The sequence below is a fragment of the Lates calcarifer genome, linkage group LG1 (genome assembly GCF_001640805.2).
Source record: "Lates calcarifer isolate ASB-BC8 linkage group LG1, TLL_Latcal_v3, whole genome shotgun sequence".
Classification (NCBI taxonomy): Eukaryota; Metazoa; Chordata; class Actinopteri; family Centropomidae; genus Lates; species Lates calcarifer.
In genome coordinates this window covers 18,964,040-18,991,004 of record NC_066833.1, presented here as the reverse complement: position 1 = coordinate 18,991,004, position 26,965 = coordinate 18,964,040, and the positions used below count along the sequence as shown (strand labels likewise).

Sequence of the window (26,965 nt, the reverse complement as noted above, 5' to 3'; positions counted from 1 at the left end):
TAAAATACATTTAAATTGACTGTACTGTAAGTATGGCAATACATACACACATATAAACATGTATGTGGTGCATTTTTGTATGTATGCTGTATATCATTAGCAAATGTACAATACATACAGCTATGTGCAAGTTTATTCTCTGTACATGTATATGAAAAGTGAAAATTCAAATTTTTAATATGTTAATGTTATCCCCTCATACTTGCATGTAGAATTGCAAGTGCACATACATACACATTAACATGCGCACTACAACAATTCACAAAAGGATTAAAGCAATTTTTTACTTTTTAGAAAATGACTTTGCCTTGGAGAGCTTGTAGAAGACCTACACAGTCCACAATAATTCAATGAAAACATGGTATTGTAAAGAAACTGTAGGTCAGTACTGTATGTGCAGGTTAACTTCATCTTTACCTTCAAGGTGCCTCATTTTTTTTCTGTGACTTGTACTTGACAGTGTATAGACAGTCTTTTTGAGGTAGACTGCTCAGATTCAAGGGCAAGCTTTTATTTTTTTATTCATTTTTTTGTGTTGTTTTAACTTTTTATCCACAAATGCATGACATTCAAAATGACAGGACATAAGTACTACATGTACAATATGTAGTAATGAGGTAGAAATGGTTATAAAGAATGCCAGACTATAAAACTACATAAGGATGGAATCAAAATCTTAAGCAGTTCTCAACAAATGTAATTACAGAAATACTGACAGATTTTTGAAAAAAAGTGATTCAAGTGACTGAGTCAGCATTACTGTGAGACTCGATGTGCTTATCAAAGGTTCTGCTCAAGTGTTGTTTGTGACTGTAGGCCCTTTCATCACATCACCTTCAATAATGAATGACTATTTTTAATGATAAGGTATACAGCATGGCAAATATACACCCTATATGGATAAATGTATAATAGTTTTCCTCATATCTGATCGTGCTGTAAACCTTTTTACTGTCTAGATGACATACGAACATACGAATATAACATTTATTCATGTTCCTTGTGTTATGCTGTGCTCTGTTTCACTGTTTGGGAGACAGTTTTTTAAACGTAACAAATATGTGATAAGATCTATTGTTGTCTAAGTGATTACAAGTACTACTTAATGTGAGTGGAACATTTCCCCTTCTTAACACACATCTCTCTGTAAGTTCATGAACAGTCGACCTCTTAAACTTGTGAAATCTGTGCTTGTTAATGGCACTTAGGGCTTCTTATCAACTTCTTGTCAAAAACCTTGCAATGACCAAAATTACTTCTTAAAATTAGCAATCATGGACACAGAAACAATTATATTCCAGTGTGACAATACACTGTGTGGTATGTGACATTTTCTGCTAATATCTGTGTGGCATTTTATTTTAAAGATAAACAAATTAGTCACGTTTCTATGAGTACTCCCTTGAGAGTATTTTACATACTCTGATACAATAACTTAACAATGCTCAGTGAGAGTGCTAATTTCCAATTTGAAATATCTGCAGTTTCTGGAATACATGACATTTTCAAAGGTACGTTCATCATATTCAAAAGAAAGATGCTTTGCTTTGGCTTCAAGAAAGAAAATCAATCAATTAATAAACACCTCAAAGTGCAATAATTAATGATATAATATTCATGGAGAGAACTGCAGTTTTTGCTTTTTTTCCCACTCATTTCCTTCATTTCTCCAGTGAAAGCTAATTTAAAAAAAATGTGTTTTATATAAAGACTGGTCTAATTTTATGCAACGCCATGTTTTGTTTTTATGTTTGAAGCTTCTAAATGGACAGTCTCATATGAAAACAAATTGTACACTCCCACCCCTGATTAGGTGTATGTAAACAGTAAATCTTGCTGATACTTGTCACAACAGAAAAACAATGCTTAAAATTAAACACAAATGGGCATTCATACTCTACACTGTTACCTATTCAGTTGCATGTACAGTAGATCAACAAAATTTCTCTCTCTTTCTCTCTTCTTCTTCTAAGTAAATCAAACTGTGTTACCAATTTACCAATTAATGTAAGTTGTTTGTATTTAATGAAAATGTTGCCACCAATCTCCTAATACATGCATAACAAAGATAGTGTGAAACTGCAACAACATATTACTATTGGCAAGCTTGCTAGCTTTCTTTCTATGTAGTTTCTCTGCCATTGTCTTGGGTGCTCTGTAAACATCCTGACATGGATCTGGAAAAGCTAATGATATCAAACCAGGTGGCAGTGAATTAATATGCACACTGGCTAATAAAAAAAGAACTGGTAAAATATGTGCAATGGACAACAAACGTGAAGGGACCTCCTTTGAAAACAAACATGAGGTCCTTTTGTGCCTCTGCAGTATCATACACCTACAGTGCTTTCTACTTCAGTGGCATTTTTCAATGTGCAAGTGCTTTGCTTTCCTTACTGCACAGAGGACATAATACATTCAATACTTTTTACTTGCTAATTCATCTGTTAGACCTACTCTTTCATTGTCAGAAATGTTGCATGCAAATGTATTGATTAATGGCAGCAAGTAATGATTCATAACATTGTAACAGTTTAAACATGAAGATGACAAAATAGAAAAATAACAGTTGCATTTTGTGTAAAGACCTAGTGAAACTAGCCTTCGAGACATTAGCAGTTTTTAAAAAGGAATGCCACTCAGTTTGTGAATGTTACAGTTATGGCCTAAGAATGTCAAACCAGTTCTTCTGTATATATTATATTAAACTAATGTACTTGGTTTAAAGCCAGAAAATATATACACAACACCACTGTGAATGCTCATCACTTTTAGATGTTCTATTTGACATCACATATTCAGGGGCAAAAAAACCAAACAAACCCTATGGCATCATGATCCACTGGTGGATGTTAGTCGATACAGTCCATATTGTCCTAAGGCTAGGGCATAGTGTATACCAAACCTGATATTCAGTGGTATTCCCCTTTAAGTGCATTATGTGGTGAGAAACAGGATTCTTGGGAGCTATCAAAATGTAAAGCTAATAGATTTTGCAAACAACGTGATACTGTTTGGTGTTCTCTCAAAAGGATCCGCATCAAACAAGCAAAATAGGTGCTGACATTTTTCCATCCTCATGAATTTGTCTTTCAGAGATAACTAACAAACTGAGGTAGAAAGGAACTCAGGCTATACATAATCCTTAGGTTTCATTAATGATAAAACAGCAGCAGGATGGAATGAAATAGCTCAGGGCAGTTGTCTTCCTCAACCCCAAGATGTTTGTCTGCACTTTTCAAATTTCTCTCTGCTCTGCGTCACCACAAGCTGAACAGTTGTGTGTGGAAACATTGAACTAAAGAGCAAGATCATTGTATATGATGGAAATGGAGGTTTAACCCAATAGGAAATAAAACTATGTTCAAAACAGAAATGGCTTCAAGGCTACAATTCAAGATACATACTGGTTCAATTCTTTTCAAAGGCAAATCTCTAATCATAGTACAACTTTCCATTTCAAACAAATCCAAATGTAAAGAAATCCCCAAAATGATTTTTTTTGTCTTGCAAATAAACCAGAATTACTCTCATACATTCACTGTAGGAACCATCTAATTTCATTTTGAGCTTTTTGAGGTATTATATAGCCTTACACGGTTTGATGATGGAATTTCAAATGCAAGCCAAATGCTCTTGTAGTGTATAGTGTTTCGACACAAGCTCATGAGGTACTATACATGTCAATATCACTTTCCTGAGTTTTCAAATAGAGAACATCAAAAGAAAAAATGGTAGAATTTTACAGTTAAGAGAAACACTGTGAATTACTACTGTAACAATATTCTAACAGCAATTACATAGTAATTTAATGTTTAAGTTGAAGTCACATTGTAAATGATATTTGTTTTTAATAATTTCATCTATAGTGGACAGGCTAGTTGAGCAAACCAAATTCACCTTAAGTTTGCCAGAACACAAAAATCATATCATTCCAGCAAAAAAAAAAATCTGTGTCAGTGTTATTGTAATTAAATGATTTACATGTACATAAAACACATGTATGGTATTGAAGCCCAACTGAAATTATGCCAATAAATTTAATTTACCTCAAATTAACCACAACTGTTCACAGAGAGCACAAAAAGGACACTGTTCAAATGGAAAAGAGAAAGCACGTTTTTTGTCTCATTTTAAAGCTTTTTTTATATTAGCACATCACCAATGAAGATTGTGAGGCAAAAAGTAAACAAACAAACAACAAAAAAGAACCAACTTAAACAGCACCACTTCAGGCACTTGATAGCAACTAAATCTCAAGATCAGCAGAATACTGTGTATATATATGTATATATGTCTGTGTGTAACAAACAGACATATATACATATATATATATATTTATATATATATATATATATGTATGTATATACAAAAACAGGGGGCAGGGGGCATCTTCTACAAGTCATTTGAGCTTTAGTGAGCACATGGCTTAAGCCATATGAAGCATTTAATCAATTGTTACCAATGTGTGATATCCAGACTGTCATCTTCAGTCTTTCAAGGACAATCCCTTTGTTGTATATAATAAGTTCATGTCGCTATTACTTGTTATTTTTCTTGTTTGGTGAAGGCCAAATACTCATTTGTATTTAATTACTGGGTTTAAAAGAAATAGTGTTTGATAGGTCTCTTTCATTGACTACAACCAAACATTTTGTTCCACTCTGTGTACATGTCAAGTTCTTTTTGTGATATGCTAGGCTGGAATTTGCAGAACACATTGTCAAAGTCTTGGTAGGAGACAGGTCTCATCTGACTGGGATGGATACTTGACAGGTCAGTACCAGGAATACCATGGAGAGGACCTACTATAGCCTCTTGACACAGCTGGGCCACATCCAGTCCTGAAAAGCCCTCTGTCCTCTGAACCAGTAGTGACATCTCTTTGTCACTAAGACAGTAGTTATTCTGTGAGAGCAGTTGGCTGATTATCTGGTGTCGTGCTGTCCCATCAGGCAAGGGGATGAGCAGTCGTTTAGTAAAGTACCTCCGTAGGGATTCTGGGATCTCTTCAGGCTTATTGGTAGAGCAGACCACCAGGACATGGTCCTCAGCAGAGGTCAGAATACTGTCAAGCTGCATGAGGAGCTCAGCTTTGAGGCGATTCACTGGGCTTTCCTCACTGAGCTGGGCTGACAGCAGCAGGTCCACTTCACTGATGAACACAACTGCCGGCTGGCGACACCGGGCCACCAGGAAAGAAGCCTGGATAATCTTGTCCCCTTCAGCCAGCCACTTAGTCACCAGACCTGAACTGCTTAGTCGCAAGAAGGCAGCCCCCAGTTGGCTGGCCATGCAGCGGGCTAGCAGCGTTCTACCAGTTCCCTGAGGTCCAAATAAAAGGAGGGTTCGAGGTAATGTGGCAAGTCCGCTAAACATATCTGGCCTTAAAATGGGCCATAGTACCTCCTCTTTGATAGCTGCTTTGACCATATCCAGACCTGCAATGTCACTCCAGTCTACTGGTGGGCCCTGCTGAAGGATTTCCGTGGTCACCATCTCCACCAGATTGGAATCACTGTTCTTCAGTTGCTCCTCTGCAGCGTGGATGGACGAGGTAGCCGAACCAATGTCAGGCCCTGTTAGGGAGTGAGAGAGGTGCTGTCTGTGCTCATCAGTTTGCTCACTCATGATGGGAGATCCAAACTTGCTGTAGGGTTCACCAGTTCTGAGATCACCCACAGAGCTTTTGGTTGATCCATAGGATGGAGGAGTTAGTGCTCTGCCAGAGTGCATGTTAAATTTTCTTTGTTGATCAGAGGACATTGGCTGTTTGGTTGCCTTAAACGATAAAGACGAAGCCTCGGCATTTCTATCAAAGCCATTGCCCCTGTTTGAGTCTGAGACACTGCTATCTGTTATTCTGTACATTGGGCTATGTGAGGAGCGCTGTTGGTTGTAGTTGAAATTACCATAGCTAGAGTCCATATCTCCATGTCCGCTCATGTAGAAAGCTTTTCGTTTTAATGAGTTGGATGTGCTGCCATTCAAAGGTGTTGGTGCAATTGGTGTATGATTGTGGGACTGGTAGGTGTAGCCAGGCAGTGTGGAGGGAGGGATTGGTGTAGGAGCTGCAATACCGGATGGCAGATAAGCAGAAGGAGGGGGTGCTCCCCCAGGGCTATAACCAGGGCCAACAGCAGTCTGAGAAGGATACCCTGTTGGAGGATAATTGTAGTTGGGGAGGTTTGGAGACCCAGCGTTGTAGCTCGGCACTAAGGCAGGGGGAGGAGGTGGGGGTGGTGGTTGTAAGAGCCCAGCGCTGTGCAAAGGAGACGGGTGTGGGGAGGGAAGGGCCGGGGTATTCTGGCCACTGTAGCTAGAATGTAGGTAGGAGCCGTTGTAGCTGGCAGTATATTCCTGAGAGGGGAGGCCCGAGTGAAGAGTAGTGGCTGTGTGGCTCCCACAGTTACTGCTGGAATAGCTAGGCTCAGACAAGCTGCTGGCCACCCCCGGGGAGCTGCCTATGCTAGCCGACACATCTGTAGGGGGTAGGGCAGCTGTCATTCCAGCTTTGCTCACAGATATAACATCTGGAGCACAGTTCATTGGGTAAATCCCCTCCTGCCAGGACTCATTCTCTGACTTTCGTCCATTCATGAGTCCAGTGGTGCTATCAGAGTAGGAACACAGCAGGGCTCTTTCATTTGGGCCCTCTAGGATCCCAGAGTACTTCTCTGCATATTTCTTTAGCAGATTGGAGGCAGTCAGAGCAGAGATGTCATCGTTTGCCCACGCATACTGGTACGTACGCTGTAAGTGCCCCCGGTAGGCCTCTACTTTGTGTGCTGGCGAGCGGGTAGTGGATGAGATGTCAAAGTGTTGCTCTGCCCATTGTGTGTGCTCTGGGGTCCACTGCATCTTTAGACCTAGATATTCCGCATAAGGGAGAAATATGTCAAAATAAGCATGAAACACAGTAATATCTAATATTTTCAAATGTTATGTAATGATCAAATAACAAATAAATTACAAATTGAAGCCTTCTCTGTAAGAAAATGTTTACCATATGACAAACATACAATGCTAACTGAACACACATCATTGTCAGTAAGAGGATGTGGGATCTAACACCTGGTTAGCGTGGTATAATCCAACCAACATAGAGCAGAGTGACACAGACATTGTGGGTCAGTCTATAATCCAACTCTCATCTGAGGCATTCTGAGACAGTTTCAAATCTGCTTGGAGGAGAGCAGCAAAGCAATCTTCCTTGGCAGCGCTCTGTTGCTTTCATCACACAAACCCCTCAGCCCAGCATGAATTACATCCACATCCAGTCTGCCTACTGCCTCCTAGTCCACAGAGTGAGGGAGGAGAAAAAAACAGTGCTTCACTTGCCTTTTTCTCCGCAGCCTCTCTGTATGGCCTCAAGGGTTCGAATGACATAAATAATCAAGTTAAATCCTAAAGTCAATCTGCAAATAAATGCTTTTATACATGCTGTCATCTTTTACTCTGTTTGGGATTATCAGAGGATGTACTATACCCCCAAAGAATGTAGACTATTAGAGAGATTATAGGCTCAAAACAATCAGAGATAGAGTGCAGAGCCTCACACATCTTACATCAACACTAATCTCACCAAAAGCTACAAGAAGATGCATTTAACCAAACCTTCCTGGCTGTTACAATGGTCCTTCTATTTTCTAAGCAGGCACTGCACTGTTAGACTTTATACTTCAGTAGGTTAAGTCCATATCACAGGATTTAGGCAACAAACAGAGACTGTCCGGAGGCAAAGCAGATTCCCTTCTGACTCCCTCCCAGTTACTTGCCCACCCGCTACACTAGACACCAGGAGCTAATTAGCAGGATGATGCTGCACTAATTGTGTTAATTTACAAGGTTTTAGTCAAAGAGATCTATGCTATGGCTCGCATGGTTGTCAACTATTCAAGCTAATGATTACAAAAAAAAAAGAAAAAAAAGAAGGATTAGGCAAAAAGCCAGCATAGACAAATGTGGTAGCCATACTGTGCTGGAATAGAAAGATTCATCAACCTACAGAAAACAAATTCTATTATCATAGTACAATGACAAAGATAACTACATTTTAAATTATATATTACATTAAAAATCAAAACCTTATTTATTTGAAATGTGTATGAACTTAAGAAAAAGTAGCAGTTGACATTCATTAAAATACCAAAACTAAGTCTCACTGACTAATGTTCTACATTCACAAATATTAGACACCCACTATGTTCTAGGTCAGCTGTTTTCTTAGGTTTGTAGGTGATTGCAATACAAGAATAGAAGTTTTAAGTGGAAAATATTTTTTCTCAGTAAAGCCTTGGAAAAACACCTGATGTTTTCCCCCCTTGTTATTAATGCATTAAAATACCTTTTTCCAAACTGTCGAATACAACATTTTTTGCACATTATTCCAGAGAATTTTTTTTATCTTCAAATCAAACAAAACTGTGTCTGGGCAATAGCAACTAGTAGTGCACAGTCTGCCAAAAATCACAGGCATTCACAGCTGATGTTGCAGTGCAAGTATCAGGATAATGGTTTTTGTAAAATCATTGAGGAGAGTTCATTAACACTCAAGGCACATTTTGTCAATAATTGTCAAAATTGCACACATCTTATTGAGTGAGATTCTTCTATTACTGTTAATCCTGTGCCACTTTGAACAATCAAAGAAGTGCTACTTGCAAAGTGTACTTGAGATATCTGAGCACCAGGTATTTTATGGAAGGGAAGCCAGTCAAAACCATTAACTACATACAACACGATGCTACAGACTAAGAAAAACATGCACTATATAGAAACTACAAGTATTTCTAGAAATACAGAACCTAGACCCAGAAATACAATGATATTGTTAAAAATGTTATATAGCATACTATTTTGAACAAGATTCAGACTTTAAATAGCTTGGTTATAGAATGGATAGTAAATGCATCCAAACACAAATGTTCATATAAACAAAAACATATAAATAGACATAAATGCACCCATATGCACACATATACATGCGGCACATTAGCATAATGATCTTGTACTTTAGCGTTGTCCTTTATTCCTCCTGCATAGAAATTCAAATACAACATTCATAGGTTCCTTTGTCTTTCTGTGAAATGGTACAATTACAGAACACTCCATTAGTGGAATGTTTTCAGATAGCCTTGGGGCTCCAGCTCAAATTCCACTCATCAGCAAACAACAAATAAGCCCTTTGTTAGACTATCTTGTTTGTCCATTCATAGATCTGATTAATCCTCTATGGTAAATTTAAGATGATCATCATATAATTTTTTATTTTTTTGGTCTGAAATGTTTCCAATTGTTGGATCTATATCTGTCTTACAGGTCACCTCAGATCTGAATGATCCCCTGTTAAATGTGAGATTTATTTGAGAAAATATATATCCTGACAGTTTATGTTACACATTGTGTTTTTCATACACATACATTTCAATCTCACACTCATTAAAGCAAAGAAGACCAGGTGGAGCTGAAATACATTTGACACACGATGCCGTGGTATTATGCTGCACTATGGTGTTTAATTTCGGGTTCAGTGATCATCATCGATGAAACAGAGATGCTGACCTTTTTGGGAACTATTAATCTGGTAGCCTAGGCCGTTTTTAAGCAAACAAGAGTGGGCCTCCACTCTGTCCATCCAATTTCCCAGCGCGTAAATTGGACCGCCGCTTGCACAATTCTCTATTCATTACTGTGCTGCTGAAAGGAAGCACAGAGGTGGCAGAGTGGTTTTCTTTTCCTTTTTCTGTGTATCTGTGTGAGTATGTGTGTGTGTGTGTGTGTGTGTGTGTGTGTGTGTGTGTGTGAGAGAGAGAGAGAGAGAGAGAGAGAGAGAGAGAGAGCAAAATGCCTTCCAGGAGGATTCCCAAGCATATAGAGCTGGACTTTCCTTCCCTTTTTTGGTTTTGGGGTGGGTGGGGTGGTGTTAGGGGAGAGGAGGAGGGAAGTGAAAGCTGTCGTAATTGAAACGTGGCCTAATCAGACTCATTACCATTTTTACCAATTTGCACCACCAAAGATGCCTATTAGGTAACTGTGTTTAATAAGCCACTCTTTAGAAAACTAACTGTAATGAGCTCTTTAAAGTCAGACTTGAGCGTGATTATGCACTGGAAGTGTTTTGCAGAGCCGAAGCAGACTGGTACATTTAGTCATGTACAATGTCATAATTAAGCTGCACAAACTCTGCACTTCACTCCACACAATAGTCCCAGCTGAGGCGGTAGACATGCTGAAAAGTATTTATAATTACTGATCATTACAACCCTGGGATTTTCATCGCTGGACGTAAACATAATTATGGGAGCTTTTGCTTTTATTCTGCACACACAGACCAATCTACTTGACAAGCGTGCAAATATTGCAGACAGACAGTAATTACGTTTATAAATAAAAACAAACTCATATTCATATTCAAATTCACTGGAGATATTCTAAGTAGGGGTGGAGCAAAACATTCTAATACAATGTGAAATGGTAATCGGTATGGCTACAGTCTCATTCATCTCACATATCAAGTTAAGACTATTTAAACTCAATTTAGAGCTCCATGTGGCAGTAATTCCAATCTTTAGACGGCAGGGCGCCATTTAACCCCTCATTTAGAAAAGATATGCCTTCCTCAGTCACTGTCTTTTCCAGGGCTACTGCCCATACATTTCACAGTCTGACCACCCATGGCAGCAAATTACTACATGTCTCCACACTATCAAAGACCACAGATCCCAGTGGATTCTATACTAATCTGAATATAAAAGGTGGAAAAAGACTGTACAAGCTCACACTTACAGTATGTTTATTGTGGTTAATCTGCCAGTCAGGGAGACAACTTCCCATGACAGAACATCTCTTTGTAATCACAATGATGCAAAGTGAGTTAGGCAGTCCATTGTGGCAGAGGACTTAACATTTTGTTAACACAGCTATCTGACAATGTATTTAGAAACCTGAATAGATTTCAGATGAAACTGAGTGAAAAAAGCTAAGAGTCTGTCACTGACATTTGTTTGATCACATGCTGTGGATCTACTGTTTCTGAATACATTATATTACCAAAAATATGCCATAGTTAAAACAACTTGAAATTACAGCAAGTAAAAAGTTAATGAACGACTATATTGATTAACAATGATTCATATTAGATGAAACTGTAAAGATAGATAGAACAGAGAGAAAGATAAAATATAGTAGGTTGTTATGACTGAACGTGTAGATGATAAAAGCAAAGAAGATAAGTATGTAGATATTTCTATTTTCTTTTTTTTCATTTAGTAAATATATGTTCTAAAAAAAATGAGCATAAATACCCTTTTATTTTATTTCCACCTTCTGTATACCTCTCAGTTGTCTGCCTTTTTAAATGTGACCTTTGCCACACTCAAGTCGTGCCTTTGCCCTGAGCCCAGCCTCACAGGCTCATGCGGCCAGGCTGCATACCCCTCACCTCGCCTTGTGCCTCAGTAGCTAGACCAGCCTCCATATCACCAGGCAGTGGAAGCACCTTGTGTGTTTAATCATGATGTTGCTGGGCATTAGTGGTTGTAGTTGTGTTCTTTCTGCAGCAAGGCACTCTCAGTTGCTTGCTGTAATATTCATAGACTGTTCTGTAGGTTGCGAGCGCAAAGTGAGCGCAGATATTTTGAACGCAGATATTTTGAACGCAGATATTTTGACACATCTTGACAGGTATATGCATGAGTGCAGCACAATCACTGAATACACTGAGCACATGCTTCTCTTTACAGAACAACTTCTTTTCACCTGCCAGAGAGGTTCTTATGTGGGAGGGCATTACACATGGCAGGTTCATTCTATCTGCCCAGACACCACCCCTCTATTCAAGCACCCTGACCAACCAGTAAGTTGCTGGTGCAGCTACTTCATCCCTCACTGCCTTCCCACCCACAAACACTGTGTTCCTGAAAATGTGTGACCAAAATGGAGGCACCACTACTGAGTCAGCATCCAAGTTGTAAGCTAAATTAAAGGAGTCATTAAACATCAAACGCTTCTCATACCCTGTTTTCATACAGTTAATTAGAAATCTATGAAGTCACCAGCTACTGTAATTTTCCCAGAGGAAAAAAAATAATCTAAAATAATCTTTTTTCTCTTTTTAGTAAAATAAATAGTTGTTTTGTTTTTTTTCTATAGGAACAGCTGAACAGTGAGTTTGCTTGAACTAGTGTTAACAGTGTCCTGATGTTATCATAGGGAGTTGAGATAGGTGGTTTCTGCAGTTGTTTGAAATGTAACTATACTGAAATACTCAGGTTGTCTGGAATGGTCAAATTATCACTTAAGCCACCCAACTTTCTCTATAACTGCAACCATACTGTATGACCTGGCACATAAGTGTTACCTTTGAACAGAAGTATGAATCTTCATTACATATTACCTGCAGCTACAGGAAATGCAGGTTAAGTCATGTCTTATGTTTGTGTAACACACAAGATGGTGGTTCTGGAAAAAAGAACAGAGAAGCCTGGTCCTTTTACAGTCAGTCTAAAAACTCCCAAAACTGTATTAATTTACAGAGCAGGTCATAATTTTCACAACAGGTATAAGAGTTTGTAACAGAATAAAACTGTTTTCTGGCATGGAGCCACTGATGCTTTGAATAATTCATCTGAAATATAATGAGAAGATGTAAATGTTCCCACTCAGAAATCATTTCATAATTGTACAGTATAAATGCCCACTTTAAATCATAGTATCTATGAATGTGTGATGTTGGACAGTATCTGTGTAAATGTTTTGGTAATCAGAGTTAAGACTTTAAAAAAGGCGCTAGGGAGTGCGCACCAGGGTTGATGACAAGATGCTGATGTTTCCTTGAGCGCTGACACTATAGTTTATTTTGAGTCAGTTCACATGCTGTAAATATAGCTCCAAATGTCTATTAACTGGCAGCTGAAAACAGTCCTCAGCAAATAAATATTTAATCCTGTTTGAGAGATGTGTTAAAAAGCACAGTGTGCAGCTGTTGTTTTTAAAAAATGAAATGAAATATTTGAGTCCTGCTTTTAAAGATCTACATCTTCAGCAAGAACAAACTAGCTTGGGTGAGACAGGACTCACACACAGTTACTTTTCATGGGATTTGTTGACAACAGAAAAATGAATAAGATAATAACAGAAAACATACATACAAGACAATTTAGGTGTGATTGTTATGTGTGCTCAGTAACTCAGGATAGTAAATGTGTTACTTTCTCATTTATAAGAAGATTATTGGTTGCTGTTACAGACAACCAAACCTTCAATATAGCAGAATTAGTAGGATTTGGCATAAACATGACACCATATGCCATTTGCTAAACTCACTTAATTTAACTTCCTGAATATACACAAATTTCAGTTTTATAACATATTGCATTCTTTGCTGCATACCCTTTGGGTTTTGGTCTGAGCTACTGATAAACTTTATTGGCTAGAGGGGAACATGTATTTCTCATTTTTTCCTATAATACCGTAAATCGTGAGGTTGGGAGATTCTCTGAGCTGTCATTTCTCTGTCTCAGTGATGCTCATTAAACCATGACTCTTCAGGCCAAGAGGCCCCTGAGGCTACATCTTCCATTACTACCCTAAGTAGTAGCTATATCCATACACATGCTAAACTAACAGCACTCCACTCACAAGTAGAACTTGTACATTGAATAAAACTAAGACAATTATTGGAGACAGGCTTCACATTGTTCTGTAGTGCATAATACTGATGAATACTCAAATGGCTTGTTAGTTAAAAGAACGCTGTCGTTGAACTCAAGCACTCGGTGAAACCATAGAGCATATGTACAGTGGAGGCAGTGGTTTTGCGAATCTCTATGAACTTGGCTACTCTGCCTCTCAAGGGATCACTTACACACTTCAAAAGAGAAAAGAGGCAGATTGTGACCTTGCTACATGAAGGCTCATTGACCAAAAGCTACTTGCTAACATCTTCAATCCCCAAAGTCCTGTGACCCCCAAGGAAAACTCGAATCAAAGAGAAACACGGGGAAAAAAAAATTACAAATAAATAAATAAACGCAAAAAAGTAAAGTGGGGATTTTAGGATTTTCTTGATTTTCATCACATTTAGCACATCTTGACTTTTACTGTAATGGCACCTGGAACCAGCCATCTGATTTACAAACCAACAGGCCGAGCCCCATTGGAAATTAACAGATTATCTTGTTCACTGGTCCGATTCACAACTGTGATTACTTCACACTTCCAACCATAAGACTTTACAGCTCTGTTAACCTGGTAAAGACAGGAAGGAAATCACATTGTAAAGAAACCTCATTGTTCATCATTGATCTTGAGACAGAAATCAGATAGGAAAAAATGAAAATGTTGAATTTATTTTTTTTCCCCATCCATTTACACAGCCAGTGACTTCACTTTAACTTTAACCATTCATAGAAAAACTGCTGCTCTATAGTCTCTAAACTATAACAAACTGTCAAGTACTACACACTGATATTTAAGCATTTATACACAATAAAAAAAACAAAAGTTTTTTGTACTTGTGGTAAACAGCAATATATACAATGACAATTTTTTTTGATAACATAAAAGATTCTTTTCTCTCTGACAGAAACATCACAAATAAAACATTAAGTTCAGCTGACCAAAACTACAGTAAATGCTAATAAAATAATTCCATGCTTAGAGACAGAAATGAATGCAGATGCACTCATGTCCGAGTTGAAAAGATACATTTTTTTTGCGTATATGCTGTCTGTCATTCTATTTATTGTTCCCTACACATTAAGGTGATTAAAAGTTTAAATTGAACTCTAACTGAAAATCCCCGAGTGAAAAGGGATGTTTGCCTGTGACTGCTGCTAGCTTTCCGTTGAGGCATTCTGAAGCATTCTGTGGTATCGACTGCAAGTCTCAAAGAAGGTCACTTCTCCAACACAGGCCAGACAAAAGGTGAAATGAGACAACTGAAGCAATCTTAGGTCAATATGAAATAGAAATCTCTCAGCTATACTGTAATAAAGTTACTGAAGTGAAGTAGTGGAGCCATAAAGGGGAACTTTTACAAGGAAAGAGCTGTCTAGGAGATTGGTTCGCCCACTGGCAAACAATGGCTTCTAAGAGCTAAGGTGGCATGGTCAGTACAGTACCATAGAGCTGAATAACAGCATTTGCTTTTAAAAGTAAGTTTGGATTTTCAAGGAATTTAATAATACTTATTTTATGTATGTGATAAAAATATTGCAGTGAAAATGTGTGCAAAAAAAATCAGATAGGCCTGAGTCTTGATATGGTCTTATATTTTCCTTCAAGTAACTTTGAAGTGATGCATTCTGAGGCATTTCCTTTACGAAGTATGCATTCACCCAGCCAGCATTCAGTGAGTTAAATATTTAATAAATAGACTAAATAGAGGAATTTCGTGAACTTTTACAGATTGTTCCTAATAACAGTGGCTGTTGTAATTTGTGCCGTTGTAAGAAGCTGCTGCACAGAAAATTATCACTTTAGTGTCTTATGAACGATATTTAAGATTCCTTTGCTTTGATTTGTTTGCAAAACAGCAACAGCTAAAAAATAAAGCTATCAAAACCTAACATAACATCAGACTTCTGGATTGTTTATTATGGGATGGTGTGGCTCCGTGATCACATTTCATTAGATCAGATTTTTTTCATCCACTTAACGTGCATCAAATTGTCTGACAATAATATAAAAATAATATGGACACACATTTTTTTCCAACTAATATTTTGCTTGCTACAATAGCAGAATAATCATGAGATAAGGCTACAGTAAAGAAAAGGCATTTTGAATTTAAAAAAATTCCATTCTTCCATTCATTTTTCCTCTAATTGAAATAATATTTACTGCTCGTAGTTAGTGCTCTGAAAACGCTCACTGTAGCTGTAGAATGCAAGCATTTGTAGTGCTGTAGTTCTCCAGTAAAACCCTGCAGTCCATGTTCTTCCTTTCAACAATGTACTGTAAAAATCAAAAACACAAAGCGAAATACGATAACAGTGTTACCACAATAACATGGTCAAAGGCTAGTTTAGCTCTATAGCTCCGTAGCTCTTCTAAATTGACTATGATAATAATATTAACCAATCAAAAGCAGGTGATGTTTGCAGTCGCTGGAGTTCCATACAAATTATTGTACACCACAAATATATACCTAGTTATCATGAGCAAACATAAAAATAGTACAGACATTGCTCTGTAATGTATAAATATCTGTAACTGTAAATGTATCCATATGCATGCTGTAAGCCCAGCGACACTGTAATCATCTAAGCAGTGTAATTTGTATAAACAGGAGAAATGAATGAAAGCTGTCAGTGTCTATTGAAAGCAACTGTAAACCACTGTGGGGCAGGTAGATGAGAGCGTGGCAGCCTTCAAAGAGTTCAGTGCTTTGACAGAAATGAGGCAAGAAAGCAAGAATTACTGTGCCATGAAAATTATTCCAGAGCATTTCCTAATAGATTATGAAATGAAGGAAAGAAAAAAAGGTTAATCTGTGGCACAAAGCAATTGTGGAAAATAAATGAGATAATTAATAGAAATTGAGAGGTAGGCATTTCAAATATGTCTATATTCTCTTTGTTCAGCTAACACCTTTCGGGTGTTAGAAATCCTTTCCTCAGGTAAGTTTGGAAGAAGTAAATTTTACTGTACAAGGCATAAATTGTCATTAACAGAATAAACAGACACAAAACGTTCCCCACCTTTCATTATGTCGACCTCAATATGTAGTTCTTTATGCAGTTTAAAGTAATGATTGTTCTACATTGTGCTGCATTTGCATGTTCAGAGTTCAACCAATTAAAAGCTAATTAATTAGACACAATTCTATTAAGAAACAAATCCCACTCATCAATATACACAACCTAGGGTCACCCATTGCTCAAATGTGAATTGGCTCTTTGCACCACATGGACTAGAGAATAGCACAATAGCACTATTGGTGCTCACAATAAGCAGTTTGGCGTGGATATATTCGATGGAGCATGAACTCATCAGTGCTGATAGATTTTACTTCCCTGGATAGAAAACAGGACCAGGAGGCGTCAGCTGGACATACAGCTTTCTCTCGAAATGGTCTCTGGGCCAGGTGTTCAATATCACAGATAATGCTCACATGTTGCTATACACACAATTCTGCACTAGCACTGCACTTCCACTCTAATTATCAACTGTTTAATGCAAGTAATGCTACCGTACCACCTACGTATCTGAATTACTGTTCGTCTCCCTCTGTTAATGTAATCATACTGAAACAAATGTCTGCTTCAAGCTATGTTGTTAGGAGGTTACTGTAACCAGGGATCCTGTACCTCATTGCCACATCTCACAGAAAACAACAGCAAACAACATGCATCAGAAAGAAAAAGAACAAGACAAAACAAAAAGCATTGCATCTTTCAATATAAGTTCGTGTTTAGCTCTTATTAGTGACCTTTCATTGCACCCTATTGAGCTATTGACTTCTTGTGAGTCTTTCCAAGTAATATCAGCATGATTGAGTATGTACTGGGAAATATTTTTTCATTTTTGTGTGTGTTCTTGTTATGTTGTTTTTTTTTTTTTTTGTTTTTTTTTTAAACAAGTCATTTTTCCTGCCTTTTCTTTCTGCAAACCCCTTTTGCCCTTTTATGGCCAATATAGCGTGAAAACTATAGTACAAAAAGAACTAGTATTGACATTTTATAATATTCAAATACAACAAATATTTGTTCATTAAATTGTCCTAATTTAACACTACCAATGTGAGTTTCACCAAAACTAGAATTTTAGTTTACATTTTATCATAGTGTCCTAATATAACTACTTTCTATGGTATTATCACAAAAACAGTAAGAAGCCTAATTAGTAGAGGTAACTCACAATCACAATGATTGAGTGCCTTGGATGAAATCCTCATAAAAGGCTTGCTTGATTCTTAACTGTACACTGGTTCAATATCTGTGCAATATCTTACATGTGCCAGCTTTCCATCTATTACACTGAATGCTTAAAAGGGGAAAGTAGGCAAATAGCCTGGTGGCTGAAATATGCAATAAAAAACATCTACTCCACAGTTTTTGCTTCTCTTACAGGTTATGTGCATACTGTTAACAAATCTGCCTTTGGCTAGTGTGAGTTCCCATGATGAATTGTGAACGGCCGACAGTGAAGAATCTAAGCATACTGGTCCACTTTGTACAAGGCAATTCGCACAGCCTTGCTCATTTGGGTATGCATGAAATAACAATATCCTACTGGGAGCATTCTGAGTTTCAAACACTTGGGGTCAACTACACTGAGCAGATTCCACATGTGCAGCCCGTGGCCACTGAGGTCTGGAATCTACCTCCCTTCTGGCTGGGTGACGTTGCATGTTCTATTTCCAGACCGAGGGTTGAAGTGAGGCTGCAGGGAGTGTAACACTGACCCACATGACCTGTGGCCTAGAAAAGCTGCCTGAAGCTCTGCACACTAAAAACTCCTCACTCCTTTGCTAGAGCCTTTCAAAGGCAAACGAAACCTTTGCGCATAGCCTGTGTCTTTTCATGCCAAATGATTTGCATCCTTTTTATTCACATCTTTGACTTGTTGTCAATGTATTCTGTGCTGTTGTGGAGCCTGATGTTCACTCTGAAGTCTCAAGTGGGAAGAAAGAGAGAAGTCAAACAGGAAAAACTGCTTTACTTTCAGGCACAGTGTCTACAGGCCACATGTCTCCAGTCATCTGTCACTAGTTTACATACATACTATGACACTTCCTCTCTCTGTGGGAACCCGTTGTCACTACTTGGCCGCCAGCTAGAGGCTGACTGGGTGCTAGATGGTGTCTCCCCCAGGTACCTCTAGGGAGCCACATTAGGCCTACTGACAGACTGACAGGAACATACAGGCACACACATGCGCACACACTCTTACAGTCCATCCTTTGCCCAAACACTCACTCCTCCTACAGTACGCCAGCTCACATGCTCCCAAGGCATGGCGCACTTTGCATAAAGCAGTGACTTTGCTCTACATCAATTTTTTTCAGACACAAAATTATTTTTCACCCCTCTAGCCTTTCCATGCTACATGGAAGTTTTGAAATGAATAATGGAAACAACAGAGCTGAAGACTCATGGGATCCATTTAAAGATGTGGGAGAGGCGATGCAGTCAGGGTTTGGACTGCAGAAACATCATGCTCCAAGTAAATGAATCTGCTATTGTTCTGCACTGTATAGAAAGGCTGTTGTAAACCATGCGCAAGCCTATTTATGCCAACAACGACATGTTAACACATTCTCCTTTAAATCAGGAGAGCATTCAAGTAAAAATATAACAATTATCTGTAAAAGAAATGGTCTGTGGGCAAACTGAGGTGGACACAAAAAACTTGCAACTGTAGATGTAATACTACTACAGACTGCGCACTGGTCATACCTTTTTAAACAGAACATCGACTTTTGTTTATCACTCACAACATCCTAAACAATGCAGGCAAATGGCTTAATTTCCTTTGCCAAAATGGGAGTTATAACTGTGTTTAGCTTTTCTCAGCAAAACCTTCATTTGGTATTTCCACCTTGCTTTCCCCAGATACTCAGAGTGGAAGTGAGTGAGTGAGTGTGGGGCCGTCCACTTTAACAGCTATTTTAGACCACGCAAAGTCAACACAGCTCCCTAAGGTGAATTCCTGATAATGAACACAAAAGAAGTGTCAACCCTCATAAAGCTCTGTGATGATGCTGAACTCGAGTGCTCATTTTTTTTGCGCTTATTTTTTTTCTGATGTAAATTAATCTAATTCTGTGTAGACTCTAAAAAGGACTGTCAAATGGGAAACAAACCAGATAAGACTTTCAGTGACTCTTATGCGAGACTCACGTTGTTTCAAAAACAAGAAAAAAATGTTAGAAAAGTTATGGTTATGAGCTTCATTGTACCAGTTATCAAAAGAAAATAACTTTCTCATTGTTTCATATTTAATCATTTCTGCATACAGCAGCTATTGAGAGCAGCTAATCACCTCCATTTTAACACTCATTTTGAAGCAAACAAAGATTATTTGTGGGTTTTGCAGCTAACTAGCACAACACCCTAAACCATAATCAGCCGGCCACAATAACAGCGATACATAACATCACCAACTATCCCTGAATAGCCAGACGCCCTGCCTCACTTCTGCATAGGCTGCTGTGGTCACGTCACAGCGTCATTGCAGACACCCACTGCCTTGCCGCAGCGTGACACCTTGAAGCCTCCATGGCAGTGTATACTCACCCCTCTATCCACCCCCCCCCTCCTTCTCTTCCCTCCGCTCATTTTCATCCCCCTCCTCTCCACACCATCAGGCAGACCTCAACCTATCCACTCCCCGTCCTGGCACTCAAGGCTCCCTCTGCCAGCACCTGGCACAGAGCCAACCTGTCAGCCACCCGATGCCACCGAGGATGAATGAATCACTGAGAACTCTGCTATAGCTACTGGTAGCTCACATCTCGTCTGATCATCGTTTTAGCTAATTGCCTCAAATATCAATTTGAGGCAATTAGCATGGGATGTGATGAATGTGGGGAGAAAAAAACTGTCAAAAGATGAACTTTTATATTCAAAGCAAACCCATGCATGCTCTTGAATATGAATATCAAAGTTAATTTAAGCATGTATTTCAATACATGAATTATAACACCATTATATTGTCATTACTACAATGGCAAAATAAAATGGTTGCAATGAACTGTTATTATGAGAGACAAATTTGTTCACAATTATTTTTTTCTAACAACAATATATTTTATCTCTACATTTTTGTATCAGCAGTGCGACCACTGCATTTATGTTTTATCATAATTACGAGATTATATTGATCAAGATAGGTCAGCATCAAGATAAATTTGAGGATTTTCATTAAAAAGTCTGCATTTCAAACATGTACTACTTGGAATAACTTATAATGAAACAGGCAAATGTGGTGTGGTGAAAAAGTACGTCAAGGTTCTCTGGTTGCATGGATTTTCAGTCTAGCTAGAAAGGTGGCCTCGATTACCAAATTAGTCAGACGCTGTAGACAAGAGGAATTTCAATACAGCAAAGTACAGTTTTCTCTTATCCTCTGGTGAAAGGCTCGCTGCTCTCTCACAATACAAAACTCACCAACAGCATGCAATATTAAAAAATAAAAATAATTAAAAAAAAAAACACCTTGGAAGAAGGACAGGAAAAAACGCTTCTTTTCACCAAGGTTATTCAATGATAAGCAACAGCACTCACTCAATGATGGCTCAAAAGTCCTGGAATTGTAGATTTTTTTAAATCATAGTCCTTGAGCTTTAGATACTTGCTGCCTGAGAGAAACAATAAATAATCTGGCCTAAAACGTAATTCAAATATATGGTAACAGATTCGGTCATAAGCGTGTAATACTGTATGATTTCTTGTGCATGAAGATGTTCATCCTGTTGTCTAGATCTGTCTCCTGCCATTCCATTCCACTCAGACCTTGCTCAAAAAGCAACCCACTATACTGTTAGTCACAAAAAAATCAGTTTTTTTTTTTTGTTTTTTTTTTTTTTGCTGTTAAGAATGCTGCATTAACAAAACAAAAGCTGTGGAAAATAGTCTTTTTTTCCCTCTTTTTTTGTGCTATACTGCAAGACTTCAACAGCCGGGCAACACTCTAGGAATAGTCTAGCTTTCCTAAAATCAAGATAGGAAAACCTCTAATCTTTTTGGCCACGTAAACAAAGACAAAGAAAAATCAAGAATTTAGTATGTCTAATTAAAATGTAAACAGTGTAATGAGGACATCAGTGATTTAGGCAAACATCTCTTTGGCTGCCACTGGGGGTATGATAATTACAGAGGCAAATCTATGAATGCACATGAATCTCCTACAAGTCCAGATTAAAAGCCTTAGTGCTAAACCTAGTTTAGTACACCTGGGGATTGTCTATTCTAGCCAATCCCCAACAGGCTCGGAGCTGCCTTGTCTCCTCATGAGTGCAGAGACACTTCATGTGAAGGAGATGAAACAAAAGACTCTGTTTCAGTGTGTTGGAAATGAGGAGAACACAGAGTTTAAGGCGACAAATGCTATACTGTGTATAAATAATACGCCTGGCACATATGGCCTGAATAAACCAACCCCTTCAACATGACTTATGACAGTGTTTCTATTACAATCTGTCATTAAGTTACCCCTAAGTTCTAAAAGCATATTGTGTATTATGGTATGGATCATAATAACACCAAAGCATGTATATGGGAAGGATTAGTTTATAGTTTATGAAGGGAAAAAAAGAATTAGAAAAAGAACAAGGACTCATTTACTCTCTTTCAAACTGGTTTTGGAAAAAAAAAAGCACAAAGAAAAACAGACAGGCAGACTGCATGCACACACACATACAGTATGTGCACACACAAAATCACAAGATACGTCTGTGCATAATCCCTCATACACTCCAATAATGTCAGAGATACAAAATATGCTACAATGAAACTGAAGAAATCTAACGAGTGATTTGAATTGCAGGCTGCAGTGAAACAGTAAGACTCTGTATGTCTGCCTGGTTCCTTGATATACCGCCTCTGTTGCTTTATCTACTAGAATCTGTTCAACTAAATTAAACTGTGAGTATTTTGTCTGAATTAGAGGGAAAAAATAACTGTAGCTAGGAGACACATGAAGGGTAAGTACAAGCAGCCAATGGTAGGCACATGCATTTTAGAAAATGTCTATGCCATATGCTGTCACTCAGAAGAAAAAAAGAAACACAAGTCTGAGCAGACAGTCGCTGTGTCTAAATGAGATGGTAGGAGGAGGAGGAGGAGGGGAGAGAAAGGGAGGATGTCAAGGATTCATGGTCCTTCATCTTTGCAGTAGAGCAAACACGTCCCTCAGTACAGCAACAGACAGCTGCCTCCACTTTCTAATGCAGTCCAACTTAGATCACTGCAAGAATTGTCAGCGCAGAGAGAAACACACAAAGATAACACAGCAAGTTGCCTACGGGAGAGAGGGAGAAACACGTTGAATAAGACAGGAGATTTGTGTCCCTTTTGCTTGAGTTTAACTCCACTGGGGACTCCCTCGCTTTTTATATGAAAAACAAGAAAGACACCGCTTAACTTATTTGCTTAAAGATGACAATCCTGCACTGATCTCACGCAATATAGTCAAGGGGCTGAATGGGATTTCTTGTAGTTACTGACAAATAGATCCCTCTGTAAAGATGAACATTTCATCAATTTACAACAGCCCTGCAGTCATCCCAGGGGATGTTTACACAGAGTCAGCTCGAGGCATCCAGGAGCTGGCTTTAATTGTCGTCATTAGTGCATGTGTATAAAGTGTCAGTCCTGTCGTACTCCACTTCTCCTATAGTAATGGTTTAAGACCTGCTGTCAATTTTAGCGATCACTGTCTTACATACTTCAGCTCATGGACAGATCATTTAGAGCAGCTAAATTACTTCACACAGACACATGACACTAGTGTGTGACACTAGTCAAAGATTAACTATGCGTTTGTGTGAATCAACAATGAAGCAGGAATATATGTGTATGGAAATCTAATTTTAAAGGCTTTTGAAAATTGAAAAATACTTTAGAAAATATTGACTGAATAGTGACATGACTGTAGCATATAAAGGGGAACCTCTGCAAATGATTATTTTCTCAATATGTTTAGTTGAATTATTTAACTTCACACAACTTCTTGTTGCTAGAGACAGTCACACGAAGTATGAACATGTGTATAATTCTGTAAAGAGGGTGATGAAAACATGAAGGTCAGCATCTGTCATCGAATGCAGCTCAGAGATTCATGTCAAGCAACAGCTTAGATTGCTATCGAAAGTGCTATCCTATCAGAAAGAAACAGAGCTGTCAGCTTCTTTCCATGCACACCAGAGGTGTCTGGGGTTAAGTAAGGACCTGCAAGAACCACCTAACACACTGCAGGAGCTCAAACATAGAACCTTTCCAGTGCTTTCACTGCTAAAAACCCTCAGGTAGTATTTAATACACAGGATAATCAAAGTCAAATCTCTGAGAGAATGGTTTGATAATTGTGAGACAAATATTTTTCTCTATGCAGATGCATTGTAACTCATCAAGATACACCTACTCTTCCACTGTACATTCAAACCCCAACTTCTAGTAAAATTAAGTATGACCATACGGTACCATGAAAATACATGCATCATTGTGATTTTTTAGCATGTGAACTGTGCAGTTCCTAATATGAAATGGTGCATTTAAAGAGATTGTACAGGTTATTTAAGATTTAGCACGTATACAAGCTGTGACTACAGATTTAAATATATTTTATTGCTCAGAACAATTTGACATCCGGTTCAGCGTCTATATCTATGCAACTCAAGTCAAAAGGCTTTTGTAATAAAAATACCCACCACATATGCATGGTCTAAATATAAAAATATTTAAAAAATGTGACCAACAAATTTAATACCCACTTTACAAAAACACATTACAACCAAACACTCCAGCATAATGGATGTTGTAATAATGTACATTTTTTTCCACTGAGTGACAGATGCTACAATGCTGTTATTTTTGAAGAGGAATAAAAACATACTTCAGCTCACTGCTGATGGTGTTAATTTCCTCTCAAAGCAAAACATGCAAATGAAATGTGTGAACACAATTAAGTAAATTGTTCTATGGAGGTGGAAAAGGTTCACTTAGGACAAAGTGTTTGCAAAAGAGAGACAGCACACAACTTGTTACTTCTCCTGACTTTGTGTGTCCCTGCTCTGATCCATTTACAGGCTTGTCACAAACCATTTCCACTGGAAAGATGAATAACAGCTATTTGTGACGCTGCCTTTGAACTAATTTGAGAGGAAATTATTTTAAAGTTTCACCCATGAATTGTTACATAGTGTGACATGTTAATTAAAAAAAGCACATAGCAACTTTCAAAATTAAACTTAACACAAGTCCACATGTGTGTGTTCCTAAAAGTTGTTCTATACTGCATAGGGGGTCTGACAATAAAAATACTGTTGACATATCATAGCATTGCACTTTTATTTTTAACTCAGCATTTGCAAGAGCTCCTAAGTTACAGTCATGTGTTAAAATATAACGTAAATGACATCTTTAAAGCTGACATAAATTCCATTAAGGGCAAATATTAAATTTTGGGTGAATTTTACTTATGAGCAGATTCCACAAGTAAAAAAAACTCTTAAAAGTAAGTGAGTTTAAAATTATATCTCCTAATGAAATTGCAATTTGCAAACTTCCTGGATAAATTCACATCCATTGTCTACTACACAGAATGACCATATAGTGAAGTTATGCATGCAAAAATATGAAAGGAGTGCAATGAGAGAGTGAAACTTCAACTGCACACAAAGAATATCAGTGAGAGACCAAAACAAATTAAAATGGGCACAAATTATCTCACCATCACTGCTTTGAACCTAAATGATAATGCCACTAATCACATAATGTGCTCTCATCTCTGGATTATGGCCATTAAATTGTTATAACCTGAATTAAATAAACTTCTGAGGATGAAGCATGCATGCACAAAGAGAAAAATACATTACTGCAATAACAGCCTCTGATCAAATATGATACATATGAAATAATAATAATAATAATAATAATAATAGTAAAGATAATTACAAAATGAACATACCATAAATACTGGTGCTAGTGATCATGTCTTCAAGCCTAAAAACAAGAGGAGAGGGAAAACAGCAGAATCGGAATTTTCACGAGGAGGAATTCCAAAGGTTGCTTCTCATTACAGGCACTTTTTCCTCAGCTATCGGATTTCACAACTTTAAAAAACGCACGGTCCCTTGTTCTTTCCTCAGGTATTCATTTAAGCCGTGTAATTAAGAACAACGCAAACCAAGGAAAACGGAACATGGGAGTACAATAAATTTTAAAAAAAGAAAAAGAAAAAAGGAACCAGCCTTGGACGAGGACGCGAGAGCCACACAGGCACGGCTGGAGCCTGTCACTTCTTGCGCGAGTTGAAACAAGAGAATAGGAAGCATGTGAGAGACTAGATGACATAAAACACACATTCTTCATGCCGCCCATTAGAGGAAGAGGCTAAACCAGCGTGATGCCCCCCCTCCCCTCCTCCTCCCTTTACTTTTAAAATAGATTACTTGCCAGCAGTTGTCCCACTAAGAGCGCAATGACAACCCATCTATTAACCTCCCGCCTGCGGTTATCGCGGCAAGTTTTATTCAGGCTGACATGCAAAAACTTCTCGTTGTGGGAAAGTTATTTAAGAGAATGGTTCCAGCCGTGTATGTCACCTTCTCCTCAAACCGGAGGCGAAAACATTAATTACAACGTCTGTCTGACCCCGAAACTACACTGTATTCTTATAGTCTTTTGCCGACCGATGACAAGTAATTTTGCGTCGGAAAATGCAGAATGACTGGCCACAGACTGCGCTGCAGTTCTGTGATGCGCGACACAGTCTCTCCGCGAGCGTTTGTGCGTGGAGAGCTGCTCCGTTTCTCTTATTTTAATTGTTAACATCACTGAAAGACAGAATGAGACTTACCTGTGTAGGTGACAGAGCAGCGTCGGGGTTTACAGTATCATCGATCCGGTGAGTGCGCAGATGAATGGCTCACTGGGGTTAAGCGCGGCTGCTCGCGATTTGAAACCATTCCAAGTTAGTGAGGGGAAGACTGACCACAGCCTCTGCCATGTTGGAATTCCAAACCCTGGACAGCTGCTCCACTGACTGAAGGTAGCACGCGGCACACTGCGCATGTTCTCTGCGGCGGGAGCCAAATTCAAAGAGAATCGACCTTAATGAGCAGCAGTTCACAAATAGCCTATCATGGTGTTACGCTATAGGTAATTTGGTGTATTAACAATCTAATTGTATTGTCTGCAGGGACTACTGAAAACTGCCCCCCTCTGTAGTGTCTGGCACATTCTGAAGTGCATCATGTGCATATTTCATTATGTGAGAATGTGTACATCTCTCC

General features: G+C 38.3%; 1 protein-coding gene and 1 long non-coding RNA gene across 4 annotated transcripts in view; one reads left to right on the top strand and one right to left on the bottom strand.

The window, feature by feature from the left end:
• Positions 1-12,181, top strand: part of LOC108901052 (uncharacterized) — a 67,362-nt gene extending 55,181 nt beyond the window's left edge. The window contains exon 4 of the long non-coding RNA XR_001963829.2: positions 11,745-12,181. This is a non-coding gene — a long non-coding RNA (uncharacterized LOC108901052). The remainder of the gene's footprint in view (positions 1-11,744) is intronic.
• fign (fidgetin) lies at positions 491-26,961 on the bottom strand. Of its 3 annotated transcripts, XM_018702391.2 has the most exons (3): positions 26,530-26,961; positions 25,639-25,673; positions 491-6,869 (listed from the first exon to the last, which is right to left on the bottom strand). In XM_018702391.2, exons 2-3 carry the CDS (start codon positions 25,661-25,663, stop codon positions 4,633-4,635), a joined length of 2,262 nt encoding a protein of 753 aa, XP_018557907.1. In that variant the 5' UTR covers positions 25,664-25,673; positions 26,530-26,961; the 3' UTR covers positions 491-4,632. The 3 variants fall into 3 exon arrangements, with proteins under 3 accessions (XP_018557907.1, XP_018557909.1, XP_018557908.1); XM_018702393.2 differs by lacking the exon at positions 25,639-25,673; XM_018702392.2 differs by lacking the exon at positions 26,530-26,961 and having other exon boundaries at positions 25,639-26,094.
• Positions 26,962-26,965: the final 4 nt, after the last annotated feature.